This window comes from Balaenoptera physalus (assembly GCF_965194825.1).
Source record: "Balaenoptera physalus genome assembly, chromosome: 1".
NCBI lineage: Eukaryota > Metazoa > Chordata > Mammalia > Artiodactyla > Balaenopteridae > Balaenoptera > Balaenoptera physalus.
The window spans coordinates 115036793-115055896 of record NC_138882.1 but is presented as its reverse complement, the minus strand read 5'-3'; the positions used below and the strand labels follow the sequence as shown (position 1 = coordinate 115055896).

Genomic DNA, 19104 nt, shown 5'->3' with positions numbered 1-19104 from the left:
AATATTATGTTGCATATAATAGACAAGCTACGTCTAAAGTCTGCCTATTCCTTATGTACAACACTAGCCAGAAAAACCCAGGCTCAAAATTTGTCAATCAAGATAATAACTCATGTTTTTGGTTGTTGACTGTGAGTTCTTTCCCCATTTTATCTCATTGACTACAACAACCCTATGAGGTAGGCAGTGTTATTGTTATTATTCCTATTTTATGGGTGAGGAAACTGAAGCTGAGAGGTAACTTTGCCCAAAGTCACACAGTAAGTTAATAGGATTCAAACCTAAGTGGATTTGATATTAAAGCCCAGATTTTTTTTTTTTAATTTATTTATTTATTTATGGCTGTGTTGGGTCTTCGTTTCTGTGTGAGGGCTTTCTCCAGTTGCGGCGAGCGGGGGCCACTCTTCATCGCGGTGCGCGGGCCTCCCACTACCGCGGCCTCCCTTGTTGCGGAGCACAGGCTCCAGACACGCAGGCTCAGTAGCTGTGGCTCACGGGCCCAGTTGCTCCGCGGCATGTGGGATCTTCCCGGACCGGGGCACGAACCCGTGTCCCCTGCATTGGCAGGCGGATTCCTAACCACTGCGCCACCAGGGAAGCCCCAAAGCCCAGATTTTTAACTCTGGTTATGCTACCCCCCTATAATAAGCAAACAGACTAGATGGTCCTTTAATCAGGCTGGCTTTTTCAAAGACAGAATAAATGCTGCTCTTCTGCCAGGCATGGTCATGTCTGTGGAGGGAACAAGTCAGAAATACCTCTTGTTTATAAGGACCAGAGCTTGTGATTCACAGCAATTGCTAAACAGCTCTAGAAATAAAGTCTTGGGTACTTTATCCTCTTTTATAAACTTTCATTGTTATATAATATATATATATATATATATATATATATATATAAAACATATATAAATATATATAAAAATATAGATAGATACAGTAAAAGTGCATAAATCTTAAGAGTATAGCTTGGCTAATTTTTACATAGCTATACACCCAAGTCAAGATCTAGATTATTTTCAGGACCTCAGGTGCTATACTGAATTTGTATTTTTTAACCAGTTGCTTAAAGTGGGAGACCATTACTGAGCTCTGGTTAGAAATTGGCTTGGGAGCTACAAAGATCTAGGCCATTGACCATGGTCTGTAGAGTTAGGTAAAGTGAGTCTCCCATGAGCCAGCTCATATCTGGGTTGCCACTCCATCATCTTGCCTTGGAGATCATGTTCAAAGTGCCAAATCTAATGGCCTGTCTCGGTTTCTTCCAAAAGTTCATAGCAAAGAAGGTTTTATTGTTTTTGTTTTGTTTTCATGGAAAATATCAAACATATATAGATAGAATAGTAAAATGTACCCCATGTACCCATCACCCTGCTTCAACAGTAAATCTATGGCCAAACTTGTTTCATTTTATCATTTATCTCCCCATCCACTGCTCCCCTCCTCCACCTGACTATTTTGAAGTAAATCCCAAATATATCATTTCTTCTATAAACATTTCAGGACATCTCTCTAAAGAATAAGGACTCTTCTTATCAACAGTTTTGAGGCAAAGAAAAATTATAGATCTTTGCTTTTATAAGTAAGTAAGTGTCAGGTAGACATTCCAGATTTTGGTTGTTTCATCATTAATCCTATGAAGGTTTTCTTGGCCAACCAGTAGTTCTTGACAAATCATGTACTAGGAAAGTGATACCTTCATTTTCAGGAAAACTGGTTATGAGTTTTCTACATCCAAAGCGGTTTATGTAAAATTCACCTAATGATAAATCACCAGGTGTTTGAAAGCTCTCAGCCACCTTACTCTTGTCAGTGCACCGACCACCCTAATCTAATCCCTAGGTATTATGGCTCTATGACAAGGATGCTCTTAGTTAAGCCAGAGAAGAGAAAATTTTACATGTAATCCAGAGTATTCGTTCTAAGGGTGGTGAGCAGCATAATAATAATATATGTTATAACTACAACATATGAAGCAATCTCTCAGATTAGGGAGGAAAATTTCCCCCAAATGTATTCAATACCATGTTTCCATTTACAAAGAATATATGTCTTCAGTTTAAATTAGCCTGTTCCTAAAAATACGCTCTATAAGGAAAATGAATATTGTTTTATAGTACTAATGAGAATGTTAATTTGTAGAGGATAAATTGGCAATATGTGTCAGAAAAACATATTTAAAATATACATACTCCCTGATGTAGGAATTCCACTTTTAGTAATACATCATAACGAATCAAAGATGTGTTACAACTTATTTTAAGCAGTTTCATGGCAATAATAGGGAACACATGCCCAATAACAGAACATTGGTCAAATAAATTAAAGAATGTTCATGTGATGTACAGCCATTAAAATACGTAGGAAAAGGTAAGTTTAAAAAATCAGGGCTTCCCTGGTGGCGCAGTGGTTGAGAATCTGCCTGCCAATGCAGGGGATACGGGTTCGAGCTCCTGGTCTGGGAAGATCCCACATGCCGCGGAGCAACTAGGCCCTTGAGCCACAATTACTGAGCCTGCGCGTCTGGAGCCTGTGCTCCGCAACAAGAGAGGCTGCGATAATGAGAGGCCCGCGCACCGCGATGAAGAGTGGTCCCCACTTGGCGCAACTAAAGAAAGCCCTCGCACAGAAACTAAGACCCAACACAGCCATAAATAAATAAATTAAAAAAAACAAAAAACAAAAAACAGCAGACACAAGAGAAGCTCTGAAAACCAAGTAGAAGTTGCCTTAAAAAAAAAAAAAATCAGGTTACATGACAATGTGTACATATATTCCCAAGTTTGATAACTAAATAAATAAATAAACAAATAAGGAAAACAGGAGAGAAAAAGACAGAAAAATAAGAGGAGCAATCCAGGGGTCCCACCATCCCACTGATAGAATAGAAAGGAAATTATCACAGAGATCAGAACAATGTTTCCAAATCTAAAGGACATAAGTCTACTTATTGAAAGGATCCAGTGAGGGCCCAACACAATGAAAGAAAAAAGGCCCTATATCATAGGATATCATTGTGAAATTTCAGAACCCCAAGATACTGGGGGACATCAGGCAGTCTCTATCATATTGCCCAAACTATCAATCAAATAGAATAAAAAAGAATAAAAACATTTTCAGACTAGCGACATCTCACAACATTTAACTCCCACGCACCTTCCTTGGGAGGTGACTGAAGGATGTAGTGTAATTTACCTAGAATTTTGGATTGATGATAAAGATGAGAAAAATTCCATCACTTACTAGCAATATGACCCTGGGTAAGTTACTTAAGCTCTTTATGCCTTTATTTCCTCTGTAATGTGAAGATAATTATATTGTTGTGAGGATTAAATTACTTAATATATAAAAAGTACTTAGCTAAATGCAATGCTTTATCCTGGATTAGATCCTGGAATAGAAAAAAAGTACATTAAGTACATAAGTGGAAAAACTGGTGAGATCCGAATAAAGTCTGTAGTTTAGTTAAACCTATTGTACCATTTAAAATGTCTTATTTTGACAAATGTACTATAGTTATGTTAGACATTAGGGGAAGCTGGGTGAAAGGTATATGGGAACTGCACTATCTTTGCAACTGTACTGCAAATCTGAAATTATTCCAAAATAAAAGATTTATTTTAAAAAAAAAGTATTCACCCCTACCTCACACCATATTCAAAATGGATCATCAACCTAAATGTAAAAGCTAAAACTATAAAACTCCTTTATATAAAACTATAAATCATAGTGACCTTGAATTAGGCAATAATTTCTTAAATATGACACCAAAAGCACAAGCAACAAAAGAAAAAATAGACAAAATTGACTTCATCAAAATTAAACACTTTTGTGCTTCAAAGGATACCATTAAGAAAGTGAAAAGACAGCTCATGGAATAGGAAAAAATATTTGTAAACCATATATCTGCTAAGGGACTGGTATGCAGAATATACAAAGTATTCTTACTAATTCAACAATTAAAAAAACCTAACAACCCAATTAAAAAATGGACAAGGAATTTAAATAGACACTTCCAAGGAATATATATAAAAGGTCAATAAGCACATGAAAAGATGCTCAATATCACTAATCATTAGGGAAAAGCAAATCAAAACCACAGTTAGATACCACTCCACACCCAACTAGGATGCCTAAAATAAAAAGGACAGACAATAGTAAGTGTTGAGGATGTGGAGAAATTGGAACGCTCATACATTGTTGGTGGGATTGTAAAATACTGCAAACACTTAAAACAGTATGGTAGTACCCCAAAATGTTAAACAGAGTTACCATATGACCCAGAAATTCCACTCCTAAGTATACACCCAAGAGAACTGGAAACCTATGTTCACATACAAATGTGTACACAAATATTCAAAGCAGCATAATTCACAATAGCAAAGAGCTAGTAACAACCCACATGTTTATCAACTGATGAATGAATAAACAAAATATGGTATACTCATATACTGGCGTATTATTCAGAAAAAAATAGTTGCCTACTAATAGTAGGGGCTGGGGGAAGGAGAGAATAGAGAGTGACTGCTAATGGGTATGGGGTTTCTTTTCTGGAGTGATGAAAATATTCTGAAATTGATGTGAATATTCTGAAATTGGTGTGAACCATTATTACTAGTGGTGATGGTTGAACAACTGTGTATATACTAAAAATTATGTAATTGCATACTTTAAAAGGCTAAATTTTTTTCAAAGATTTTATTTTTTTTTGATGTGGACCATTTTTTAAGTCTTTATTGAATTTATTACAATATTGCTTCTGTTTTATTTTATTTATTTATTTTTTTGGCCATGTGGGACCAGGGATCGAACCCACATCCCGTGCACTGGAAGGCAAAGTCTTAACCACTGGACTACCAGGGAAGTCCCAGGCTAAATTTTATGGTGTGTGAATTATATCACAATAAAGCTGTTATTTTAAAATAGTTATTGGCACAAAGTAAGTACTATGTTTCCAAATATTTACTGCCTCTCCTTGGAGGAGTCTTAGTTGTGTGACTTAGCCAATGAAATGGCTAAGTGATATACAGCAATGAAAATGATGTATATCACTTCCCGGCAGAAGATTTGGGAGCCAGCATATTGTTCACCATATCACTTTTCCCTCTGCCTTAACAATCAGCAATGTTCAAAATAGAAGTGGTGGGCTTCCCTGGTGGCGCAGTGGTTAAGAATCCGCCTGCCAATGCAGGGCACATGGGTTTGAGCCCTGGTCCGGGAAGATCCCACATGCCGCAGAGCAACTAAGCCCGTGCACCGCAACTACTGAGCCTGTGCTCTAGAGCCCGTGAGTCACAATTACTGAGCCCGTGTGCCACAACTACTGAAGCCCGTGCCTAAAGCCCGTGCCTAGAGCCTGTGCTCCACAACGAGAAGCCTGCACACCGCAATGAAGAGTGGCTCCAGCTCGCTGCAACTAGAGAAAGCCCACGTGCAGTAATGAAGACCCAACACAGCTAAAAATAAAATAAATAAAATAAATAAATTTATTAAAAAAAAAGAATAGAAGTGGCTTCATCAGCCTGGTTCCCAGAGTAAAAACGATGTAGAGCAGAGCAGCAGCCAACTTTTGATGGACGTGTAGCAGGAGTGAGACACGATGTTGTAAGCCATGAGATTCTAAGGTATGTGTTAATAACAACAACAAGTAGTATAAGTACCACTATGGGCAGAAATTAGGAAATAGAGAGTGTTGGCCCATCACCTCAAACACATTTATGTGGAAATAGCATGTAGATAGTGTAAGTAGAGAACCGGAGTGCAGATGAGAAGTCAGGGCAGGAGAAGGAACATTCAAATCCATGAATACTAACTGAGTGGCCTGTACTGGTTCTGGGGATTCAGAGATGCCACGCACGATCTCGCTGTTAGCTAACGTTGACTGAGCACTTACTACGTGCCAAGCCCTTCTGGGCTCTGGGCCTTGTGTTGTCTCCAGTCTCATCAAAGAGCAGTTTGGTGATGAATAAGAAGCTTCTCCAATTTTGACCCACAAATAAACAATTCTATTTTAGAGAAATTAGTGAAGCAAATGAAAGGCTGTGGGATTTGTTTAAAATAGCTACAGAGTGTCAAGGGCTGTGAGCCAGACCAAACAACACACCTTCCCACACACCCGACTTGGGCTTGTGATTACTCAAATCCCAGCACTGGCCTGGGGAGGGACATCCTGCCTGCCAGGGACATCCCTCTACAGATCACAGCTGGAAGGCAGTTCGCCAGAATAGGGCAGAGCTGGACCTGGCCTTAGCTTTTGAACTAAGTTAACTGGGGGGAAATGCCTGACACTTTTCTTTATAAATTTATGCTGAACACCACGACTCCTCACTGTTGGGGTTTCCACCTCCTCACCTGGCAGATTGCTTTTGCAGTTCTGGCAGCAGCTCAGTGGGCTGATGAGGCAGGGGAGAGGGAAATGGCTCAGAGACTCCTTTAAGCTGAGCAGCTTAAGCCTGACCAGAAGCTCATCTGTAGAGAGAAGGCTGCAGAGACAAACATTTATTCATGCATCAAAGGTTTTAAAACTCTCTTTGTAAATGGAGAGTAGTTGGCCCAATCCTGAGCTCCAGTGAAGGGCACGAGGGTAGAAGCTGGGCTTCGAGACATGCAAAATAGAAGAGACAATGCAGGGCTGTGGGGAATAGCTGTCGTCTCTTCTACCCACGGGGAAGAATCAGCCTGGTTGGGGTTAGGCGGGTCCACACAGTTGTGCCTTGAAGACTGAAGTACAGCAAACACCAAGGAGGGGTCCCTACTCCAGACCTGGGTGGGAGTGACAAAGATGATACAAGAGACCAGGAAAGCCTTCGCCTGGAGAGAAAGAAGAGTCCTTGGTAGGGGAGGAGACCAGGTGCTATGACTTGATGGGCTGCCCTGGTCCGTCTGCTGTGGAGGGCTGTGTGCAGTGGCTGCCTGTCCCACCCTCTGCGGCAGAGGCAGGGAACAGTTAGGCGCTCCCAGGTGCATCTCAACTGCCACGGCATCTCTCAGCCTTGGAGTCTCTCATGTGTACAGTATGCATTTCCTTTAAAAAAAAATCAGAGAAACAACATCTTGAAAGTCAACCAGTTTCTTTCCACCTGCCCTGCTCTCTCCTGTTAATGAGGACAGCCTCAGAAGATCCCTTGCAGTCTCTGAAAAAGTGGCCAGCCCTGGGTGACAACGGGGGGGCTGTGGACACAGTAGTAGCTACTTTGTTAGAGTCAACTCAGGATACAAAAAGATTCTCTGGGCCTGAAATCCCACACGCTGGTTTATGATGCTTCATTTCTAGACACCCTTGGTAAAATCTAGAGTGCAGAAGAGATGAAGCCATACACCCAGATCAGGAGACATTAGCACCTAGGTAAGAGCAAGTCATTGGGTAGGAGACAATGGGACTTACAGAACAGTTGTTGCAGGGATCACGGGCCCTGCCCTGGTGCAGGGTGGGGCTTTTGGATGGGCAGAGAGCAGGAAGCAGTACGAAGGAGGCCCTTCCCCCCCAGTTGGATGTGATCTCTGAATTCTGACGGCACTGTATCTGTACCTTTGTATCTCTCATTCCACCTGTGAGGACAGGAGTTGGCCTGGTTCATCTTTGCCTCCTCAACAGTGCTTGGTGGGTGTGTTCCGCCAAAGCAGTATTCAGTAATTAGAGGACTCTGGAGTCAGGCTGGCTGCACGGAGATCCCACTGGGTTTTCCACTGACATTCATATTTCACAGATGTTGTTTATCCCATTTTAATAGTGAATAAACTGAGGTACAGTGATTTATTCCACTATTCATTCACTCATTCAACAAACATTTATTGTGAGCCAAGATACTGTCCTGAATACTGGGGAGAGAGACAAAAATCATAAAGCTTGCATTCTAGTGTGGGCAGACAAAAACAAATGATGATGTAAAATGCATAGACAGTTATCAATGCAATGGAGATAGATAAAGCTGGGAAGGGGCTTTTGAAAAAGGGTCAGGAAAGGCCTCCTGCGCAGGTGACACTTGAGCAGAGAAGAGGAGTAGTTAGGGAGCTAGTCTTGTGGGAATGTGGCAGAAGCCCATTCCAGGAAGGGCAAGGTCCCGGGAGTCTGGTGTACTAGCAGCAGCAAGGAAGCCATAAATTTCTGTGATTTGTCCAGGTTTCAACAACACAAAGCTCGAGTCCCAGTCTAGTGCCAGAATTCTACACCTAAAAAAACCTTTCTATTTCATGGACACCGCAAATTTTGTAAGTCTTCAGGTATTAGGTTTTTTTCCTTCTATGTATCTTTACTTGAACATATTTAATTTATAAGCTGACTCTAAGTTCTCAACATGCCTATTTTTTAAAAACTGTTTCAACCATTTAAAGAAAATTTATTTATTTATTTACTTGGCTTTGTCAGGTCTTAGTTGGGGCATTTGGAATCTTTCGTTGCAGCGCTCAGGCTCTTTGTTGCAGCACACGGCTTCTCTCTAGTTGCGGTGCAAGGGCTTACTTGCCCTGAGGCATGTGGGATCTTAGTTCCCTGACCAGGGATTGAACCTGCGTCCCCTGCATTGGAAGGCAGATTCTTAACCACTGGACCACCGAAGTCCCTATTTCAACCATTTTTAAGCGTACAATTTGGCGGCATTAAATCCATGCAGTGTTCTGCAACCATCACCACTATCCATTTCCAGAACTTTTTCATCATCCCAAACATAAGCTCTGTATCCATTAAACAATAACTTCCCTTTCTCCCACACCCCTATCCCATGGTTAATGTCTACGTGTTAGACATGTTAAAAGTACAGAAATACTTGTGTTGATATATCTGTCTATAAATTTGCTATTCTAGGTACTTCAAATCAGTGGAACCACACTATGTGTCTGGCGTATTTCACTTAGCATTTTTCAAGGTTCATCCATGTTGTAGCATGTATCAGAATTTCATTCTGGGGAATTCCCTGGCAGTCCAGTGGTTAGGACTCAGGGCTTTCACTGCTGGGGCCCAGGTTCAGTCCCTGATGGGGGAACTAAGGTCCCGCAAGCCGCATGGCGCGGCCAAAAAAAAAAAAAAGAATTTCACTTCTTTTTATAGTTGAATAATATTCCATTGTATGTATATACCACATTTTATTTACCCATTCATCTGTTGATGGTCATTTGTTGTTTCCACCTTCTGGCTATTGTGAATAATGCTATTATGAACATTGTTGCACAAGTATCTGTTTGAGTCCCTGTTTTCTTTTGAGTATATATCTAGAAGTGGCATCGCTGGATAATATGGTAAGTCTATGGTTACCTTTTCTGAGGAACCGCCAAAACTTTTCCACATGGCTGCACCATTTTACTTTCCCTGCAGCTATGGACAAGGGTTCCAATTTTCCCATATCCTTACCAACACTTGTTAGTGTGTGTATGCGTGTGTGCGTGTCTTAATAGCCATCCTAATAAGTGTGAAGAGGCACTTCATTGTGGTTCAGGTTTTACTTTTCTCACCAGCTACTAGAAACAAATTTGATATCCATCTTCAATAGATGTATATATTTTTAGTTTTAGTCCTAGTGGCTTTTTGTTTTTTGACTCACTTCTAAATATATACCAGAGATTCTCAACCAGGGGTGATTTTCATTCTCAGTCCTCCCTACTTTTGGCAGCTGGAGATACAACTAACTGAAAGAGAAGGTGCTACTGGCATTTAGTGGGTAGAGCTCAGGAATGCTGATAAACATCCTACAATGTACACGACAGCCACTTGCAACAACTTGGCCCCAACTGTCAATAGTGCCAAGGTAGGAAACCCTGGATTATAAATTACATTTTATACAATTGTATATATAATATACAATTATATACAATGAACTACTGCTTCTGAATTAAATGATTATTAACATTGTGATGATGCAGAAGGCATAACTTTCTTTTTATAATTACCTGTGTATATTCAAATTATATATTTAAAAATATTTATTGAATTAGTTGATAATTAATTTAATAACCTAAAACACAATGTGAGATGAAAATATTGCCATTACTATTTTCAAAAAATTACCATGTTGCTGAAGGAAATAACAAACCCAGCTATTAGGCCTTTCATTAAATTGAAATATATATACTAGGCTCTCTGTTTGGTACTAGTTACACATAGGTGGAACAGGTGGATATGGTCCCTGTACCCACGGAGCACAAGCCTCACTCATGAATATCTGATGTCAGGCCACACATTTTTAAACAGTTTCTTTTTTGATGCCTATCCCCTTTTAAGTTGAATAGTTTAAGGAAACAGAAATTCTTATAAAATGGAAAACTTTAATTGTTTAAAGCAAAGGCACAAGTAAACATTTCAGGTTATCATACAATGTTACAATAAGAAATTCCAACAGTAAAATGAAATACATTATAGTTTTGCATCTCTATAGTATATGTAATGCATTATTCTATCCTCTCTTTGGAGTGAAAAGAAGGGGTAGGTAGATCAATGGATGTGATGTAAAAACTTGGATTATAAATAGCATTCACTCCATTTTTAATCAGAAAATTTAATTTCAGTAGAATGAATTAAATTAAAATTAATTAATTTTAAAAACTTACTGTTTCATTAACGACAGAGCAGCAATAATTTTCAGGCTAAAGCTCATTGTTTTAACAAAGTAAATCACTGATTTCATGAAATGTTAGCTGTTGACACCTGGTACTTACACAAAAATCAAGCTGGTCATAAAAGGGCTTTACTAAAACACAATTCATACACTCATTTTACTTTAAATCTGAAAATTATAGTGCACTATGTAAAGATAAAGAAGCATGAGGAACCAAATCATTTCTTATGATGTCAGAAATAAAATACTTAAAAAGGTCTAGACCTTGTTTTCAATCAAAGGCACTATCTGGAGAGTAACAAGCTGCATTACATTCCAGAGCTAAGAAAAAGTTGTTTTTTCCTTCCCCAAATAGCCAACCAGTTAGTTAGGACTTGGTGTCTCAATTAGTCATCAAACACTGAACGCTTAATATCTATCAATAAAAAGGGTAGAAATTGTGTAAAGTTACACCTTTGACTTATTTTTCCAGGAAGAAAAATTTACCACTAATTTTTTAAAACGCTGTTGAAATATTTTCTTGATCTTTAAGGTCTCTGTTTCATCACCTCAATGCAATTTCCATTTTATTCAATAGGTGACTTGTAGTCTCTCTCAGCATTTCAACCCAGGATGGCAATGACACCAGAAAGTAACTATCCCAAGGGAGTAAGTTATTCTATTACATCCTAAAGGCCAGGAAGATTTTAAAACCTTCTAAGGAGTATTTGAATCAAATATCTTGAATGAGAAGATTGTCATTTCTAGTTTTTCATTATCCCAATTACAAGAGTCTCAACAGAGTAAGGTTTACTTACCATGATTCTTTTAACAACTAATTCCTAACCAGAAACAGTACTTAGGAAATTCTTTAAGAATATCTTTCAAAGTTTAGAATTGAAACATGGTTCTAGAAAGATGTTCTTACTTTTAAAGTCAAATTATAACACTGACTCAGTGAAGCACACCCTAAAGGCCAATCAATGATGCATGTTTTAAAGAACAGTGCTAGGATTCTGGTATTCTTTCCTTTCTTTCTCCATTTCCAAAGGCACAGATACCCTTCCAAATTTGTCTATGGCCTCAAAGACTTTGTAATCTAAAATAGCTGGCACATTCTCCATGTTGAATAGTTCTAAGTATAGGATCCACCAGGAAATTTTAGGTTTCCAAACCATTAGCTCAACAGCAAAAGCAAATGGTTCAGTCTTCTACTTGAGACCAACTGAAGAGGTAAACCTACATTTTAGAGTATCTAAATTAAGGTCAGCAAACTTTCTCTAAAGGGACAGATAATAGACATTTTAAGCTACTCAACTTTGCTACTGTGGCACAAAAGCAGCCACAGACAACATGCAAATGAATAAGCATGGGTATGTGCCAATAAAACTTTACTGACACTGAAATTTGAAGGTCATATGATTTTCATGTGACACAAAATATTATTCTTTTGATTTTTTCCTCAACTCTTTAAAAATGTAAAAATCATTCTTAGCTTGTGGGTCATGTGAAAACAGGATGTTGGCTGGAACTGGCTCATGGGCTGGATCATTCGGATTTCTTGATGTGGGGGGTCAAAGCAATCATGTGGCCATGAATCATCTCATTTCACTTGGGCATCAACAGCCTCTAGACTGACAGCAAGGAACCCCAAAAGAGAATCCCAAAGGCACCAGTCAGACAATTCTAGGAGTAGTATCTATGTTCATAAGCTGCGTAAAGCTTATGAGTGTTGATACTTGCGTATCTATACATAAAGATATATATCTATATAATATATTCAGGAAACAATCAGGAAACAATTTAAATCAAACATTTAAATCACATTAACTGTCAGAAAAGCAGGGAATTGAGAAATTAGCTGAGCCTTTTCAAATGCTTTGGTGTCAGAGCGATTTGGATTAAAATCTTGGCTCTGATTACTTACTAACTTGTGACCACAGGTAAATTACTTAACCACTAGAATTTAGCCTGGAGCTATGGAGACAATAGGCATGTTTTCAATCTTGTTTCTCAAGCAAAATGGCTATAAAGGGTTTGCTGGGAAACCCTTGACTACGATGCACCGATGCACCGTAAGGCTTAACTCCTTTAGACAGAAAACTATTTTTGTCTCTTCTGTTCCATTGTGTCATGTAATTTTTTTTCTCTGCATGCAACATATTGTGCAAAATTGTACCTCCATATTTACCGAATTCTACCTTCCTCTTATTCTTGAAGGTTATTTTTTTTTTCCATAGGCTGCTGATGAAAATGAGAGTAGAAAGCATCCAGTCAACACATTTTTGTAGTCTTTCCATAGTATAAGTGTAGTTTGGGTGTTTCCTCTAATTTACCAATGACAGGCATTCAGTTTTCTAGGGAAAAAATGTCTAGATGATAAAGAATTGGTAGGAAAGGATTCTTATGGCTTGCTTTATCTATAGATTAGTAACTAGAGAATCTGAAGATAATGTTCATAGATTATTTGCAGATATAATTGCTGTATATTGTGGACCTCAGTCCATTGATTAAATTATATTAAGTAGAATATTAGCTAAGTAATATGTGCTATTACCTCTCTAATCATGAAAAATTTGTTACATACACATGAACTAAAAGATTTCACCAACAGTGTCTTTGAACAAGCATCAGTTATGAATCTGCTAGTGTTGAATGCTAAGCAAAATTCTAAAGCTATTAAAATATTAGTGTTTGGTTTTATTTTCAATTTTCTTTTAACCTATTATTTACAGAGGTCCTTTTATAATGCTGAAGGCAGTCATCTTGCAACAGATACATTCTCCACATAAAATGTTCAATGTTGTGTGGTGCAGATTTATAAATATGTACAAAAACCCAATATATTTGTAGTTAACTTACTACTCTGACTGGTAGGCAACACACGGAAGCATCATGTGCACATAAAAATCTGAAATTAAAAACAAAATTTAGAATTCTCAAGACAGATAAGCATTAATTTGTGTTTATAAAATTATGTGAAAAAAAGGCTTTGCTTTTTGGGAATTTTCAATGACCCACTAATAAAGCAGTAATTTTAGTTGAAAAAAAAAATTCTCCAAACACAAAAAAACCAAGATAAATCAGATGTATGTCTTGGCCAAATGTGTGTAGACAGCCACCCTGAAAACAAACTGATAAACATAAATATACAATTTGTTCACTGAGCATAAAATATTGCACAAGAACAGTTTTGTCTGAAGAAAATTCAATTTTCCACAGTTCTGAACTTCAAAATGGTTCCCACATATAGATATAATTGCATTTTCTAAACAAGAAACATTAGTATTTAGTAATACTGCTAGAACCTTATTTTTCCCATTAACCGTATTCCACTCTACTTTATAGCAATGGTAAGTCAGTGGTGAAGATTTGGCAAAGATAAAAAGGCAGTTAAGATTGTAAAATATATATATTTATATATATACATATGAAACAGATATGTTCCAAAAACCCTCAGTCATGATAACTGATCCCTTAAAAAAAATCCACAGTCTAGGTCACAGTGATGGTCAGACAGTGGTTGAGTACGACCCGCTTCTCGGGGGCCACTCCTTTTGAGCCACTTCACTGCTCTCTCTGGTCTTCAGTGCGCTGTCTTCTGCTTCGCTTTCACTACCATCTGCCACAGTGGGGTCCAAAGACATCAGGCCAGATTTTCTGTGCAAAGGAAAACCAATGCCACTTTCCTGTAAGGAATTACCTACGAACTCTTCATCAGAGGAATGGAATGATTCATCATCTCCTATTAAATGGTTGACGATGTGGATTCCATCAAAAGGGGGTTGGCTGGAGAAGCCCCTCTGGCCTTTTAGGCAACTGAGCTGTTGAAACAAAATCCAAGTTAATATACTCAACTTGGGGAAATATACACACTCCAAGAAAGCAAACATTTCATGTTTAAGTAAGAAGATACCCTGATCTTTTTCCATTTATGGATATAAATAGTAACTACCAATTTTTTAGTGACTCTCACGTGTTACGCAATGAGCAGATAACTTATTTTAATTGAATCACCACAACAGTCCTGTGTGGTTCATTTTATCATCTTCATTTTAGAGATTAGGAAATAAGAGACTCAGGTAGTGTAGCTTGCCGAGGACACATAGCTAATACCCAAGTTTAGATTCAAACGGAACCTTTGTTATACTAGAGATAACATGAACTCCATGTGCCCATCACTTAATTTCAACATCTAACACATCATGGACAATCCTGTTACAATATACCTCTCTTGTTCCTGGATTATTCTGAGGTAAATCTCAGCCATCCTATCAGTTCACCTGCAAATATTTCCATGTACATCTGTAGAAGATATGGACTTAATAAAGACAATACTCTGAACTATCACACACACTGTCTTAGAGCATGTCTCCATAATTTTGTGAATGATGATAATGGTTTACAAATCAATAAAATTTGCTAGCAGTCTCCATTCTGTTATAATATCCTAAAGACCACCATACCACTATCACTCAATGAAGCCAGAAATGCTTCTTCCTACTACTGATATGTCCTTCTGTGTAGAGGGAAGGCCAGTGATGTATAACATTTTTGCCTTCTCTTCCCTGTTCCTCCCAGGGAGAAGGAGTGACTTCTTTCACCAGGGGTAGGGAAGAGGAATGGCACATATTGCTCAGCTCTTTTCCCTCTCTTTCCATCTTTGGGAACCAGGTTCTGTTTCTCTATCCCTGGAATTTTATAGGGCCATACCCTTGTGTGGGAAGAGCTATGCAGATCAAATGCTACCTATTACTGGGGGGCAAGTCTGACAAATTCTAGCGTTCAGTATTGAAAAACCCATTGTTGCACACATCAAAACCACATTCTCCCAAACCAGATTTATCAGTATTAAGGGTGATTTCTTTTCATCATCTGCCACTTCTTTGCCTAAATTCCCTCAAATTCCCAAACCCACCACCACAGATACTACCACATCCACTATCATATAATTAAGACATCATCTTCTCCTCAAGAGTTTATGTTTTAAATATAAAATTTAATTTTGATATTATCACTTGTTTAATTTCTCTCATACACCATGAATTTTCTCCTATGATAAAGTAGAAGAGTTAAAAAAAATCCAAAACAATAAAAACAATTAACTATCAAAATCTACCTTTACTATCAAGAATTTGCTAAAAATATACTCCATGTCTCTTGTCCTTATCATTACTATCAACCTGCAATTTTGTTTCTCCAGGACAAATTCCTGGTCACTAACTATCTTTCGAATCTTGAGATAAAGACAATGTGAAATATTCAGGAAATATTACATACACTTTCAAAACTAACGGTTCTGAGAGTAAAGACATTACAGCTTTGCCATAACACCTCCTAGCTTTCCTGATAGACTTCCAGGAAGAAGTGAAGAAACCCTAGTACTTCCCTGTTGGTATGTGACAATGGGAAACAAGAGGGATGCTGGGACTCAACACAATGATGTCTGCGTCAGGTAAACCTTCAGCCATTAAGAAATTCCTGTGCCCTAGGCTAAGAGAACATCATAGTGAGGTACAATGTAATTTAAGTAAAACCTTCCTCTTTGGCATAGCAGAAGGGATATAAACTTGGAGTTGAATCTTTAGGCAAAGGGCACAGAGCACCACAAAGACCTCTCCGTGGTTGTGATACACACTGCATTACTACAACTGCCACACTCTGATGCAACATCCTATCACCATATTGCAACACATGATTTATAGCTCCAAGTGTAAAATTAAGTCAGTTAATGTCTTCCTTTTTCTTGTCCCCAAACCCTTTTTGAAGAAATAATATAGAGCACGTGTCTTCCTTCTTCCTGGCTATAAAGGAGGAGTATGGCGGAGGAACCACAACTTCCCAATTGTTTGGAAAGCTATAGCTTTTCTTTGCTCTAACAAAATTTATTGCAATTGAAACTCTGTAGCCTCATATCAAATGTAATAATCGACCTCAAATATTATATAAAGTGAACTACAGATTGAAGGGTCATTTATTCAATGTCAAAGGAGATGCAATTATTGCTTCTTTGAGAACTGCTAATGTAGAACAGCAAAGGCATAGAGAAATTTTTTGGTGGAAAGAAGAAAAACGTGAAGGTAAGGGACGGTAAAACTGAAGCTATATCCTAGTTATCCCCTGGACCTAGGAGTGTGCATACTGGTTCTGAAAGGGAAGAGGCCTGTGGTAGGCCCTGAAAGTAGATATCTGGGCAAGGAATTCCAGGGTACTGAGTACGTAGAGTATGGTCTCAGAGGGGTTAGACTTCAGGTGGGGATGTCCTCTGGGAGGGCATCCTGTGAAAAGGAGTTTGGCTGGGAGAGGACCAGAGCTGGGTCCTCTAAAGTGCTGTCTTGGTTGCCTGCATCTAAGAGCTGTACTGCTTACCCTTATTACTAGACTCTTGGGAACTAATTATGTTTAAACAACAACAGAGACTTCCCTGGCGGTCCAGTGGTTAAGACGCTGCGCTTCCACTGCAGGGGGCACGGGTTTGATCCCTGGTCGGGGAACTAGGATCCCGCATGCCGCATGGTGTGGCCAAAAAAAAAGAAAGAAAGAAAAAAGAAAGAAAACAACAACAAAAAGCAGACAAGTAACCTTCTTAACCTAACCCCCCTAGAAAAACTTTCAGGGATATTACCAATAGCAAACTTAGATTAGCATATCTCAAAACATGGCCCACTGATCATTAGCATTAGGATAACCAAGTATGCCTATTAAAAATGTAGAATCGCTCCCCAGATTTAAGGATCCCAAATCTGGAGAGTAAAACCCCAGAAACCATATTTTTTACAAGCATCTCAGGAGATTTTGATGTATTCAGAGAATCACTGTGGCAGATCCTATGTTCAAACCAAATGGGGCTGACTCAGAAAGTTGATTTACCTGAAATGCAACTATCAATTATTCAGGACAAAAGTGCTCCTGAACTATGAACATCTGCCTGTTTGTGTCTGGTATACACAAATGGACACCATCTTTCAGTAGTACAACACCAAGCTGTTCTAGGCTGATTCTACTATCTAGTGGTTGAAACAAGGAGCGGTCTGTTGAAACCTCTTTTCCTGAAACTTTCTTCTGGTATAAGGGTAGAGTCTACGAATGCATATGTTCAAAAAAGCTGAGTAATTTTGATGTACATCCTAGGATAAGGACCACTCTTTAGGCAATGTTTTTTTGTTTGGTTTTGTTTGACATCTTTTTTGGGTCAATCATGGGATAAAGAATCTGACAAAGGCTACTGCCTTTTGTCTTGAAAAGTATACATACATACTAGATGGAGCATACCCTTTTGAGGCCCACTGTCTTTCTAATTTTAGGTTAAAGACTATAGGAATATCTTCGTGACACTGGGAACAGCAATGACAAAAACTTCAATTGTGAAATACATTCATATCGTGGAAAAGAAAAAAATATTATTTTTCTGGGTGAAATTAGACATAGGTTTTAAAGTCAATGAATGTGCCTAGAAGTACTTTTGAGATTCACCAAGGAAAAAGAGGCACCAGGAGTCTCTGAGTTGTATGTAAAGGGATTCTTCACTGGGGAATCTTTGGATTCCCCAAAGAAGAATCTCAGCAGGATCATCCTACAATGACGGTCATAGTCAATGAATCCTACCCAGGCATTCAGAACTTCCTGTCAGATTTTTAAGTTCTTTAGTCTTTTTATTTATTTTTGGCTGCGTTGGGTCTTCGTTGCTGCGCGCCGGCTTTCTCTAGTTGTGGCGAGCGGGGGCTACTCTTTGTTGTGGTGCATGGGCTTCTCATTGCGGTGGCTTCTCTTGTTGTGGAGCATGGGCTCCAGGCACGCAGGCTCAGTAGTTGTGGCCCATGGGCTCTAGAACACAGGCTCAGTAGTTGTGGCACACGGGCTTAGTTGCGCCACGGCATGTGGGATCTTCCCGGGCCAGGGCTCGAACCCGTGTACCCTGCATTGGCAGGCATATTCTTAACCACTGCGCCACCAGGGAAGTCCTTAAGTTCTTTAGTCTTAAAGTTTGAGTAGAGAGTAAAGTATTATCAGACATTTGAGGAAAGCATCTAAGAGAAACCAGAAAAAAAGAAACTAGAAGTTAACAGACTATCTGGGGAGAAGAAAACTTAAAAAAAAGCATCATTCATTCCTTCTGAAGATGCTGCATCCAAGTTAAAAAAAAAAAAAAAAGTGATATTCTAAAAAAGGGTCTTAGATATAAATTTCTCTGACCTGGAAGACATGTGCTTTGAAACTGAAAAAGCTGTCAAGTGCCCAGGACAATGGATAAAAGTAGACCTATAACTACAGTACATCACAATGAAATTCCAGGACACTGGGAACAAAGAAAAGACAAAGTATCCAGCCCAAAACAACAACAAGTTTTACATAAAAGATTAAGAATCAGAATGGTATCAGACAATTACAGCAGTGCCTTCAAAATTCTGAGAAAAACATTTCTAACCTATATTTTTAAAAATTGTAATTACCTTAAAACATTTTTTTTATACCCATACAAACTATCAATTAAACGTGAGGCTAAAATATGAGTTAAAAGCTTAAAGGACTTAAAAAAAAACTATTTTGGGTCAACCATGAGAATCAGAATCAGATAAATCCTT

At 38.6% G+C, this 19104-nt stretch overlaps 1 protein-coding gene across 18 annotated transcripts in view; it reads right to left on the bottom strand.

The window, feature by feature from the left end:
* Window positions 1-10233: 10233 nt before the first annotated feature.
* Window positions 10234-19104, bottom strand: part of EVI5 (ecotropic viral integration site 5) — a 234100-nt gene continuing 225229 nt past the window's right edge. For all 18 annotated transcript variants that reach the window (XM_082477022.1, XM_082477023.1, XM_082477024.1 and 15 more), the window contains one exon: window positions 10234-14346. In XM_082477022.1, coding sequence (XP_082333148.1) covers window positions 14035-14346 — 312 coding nt within the window. In that variant the 3' untranslated portion in view covers window positions 10234-14034. The remainder of the gene's footprint in view (window positions 14347-19104) is intronic.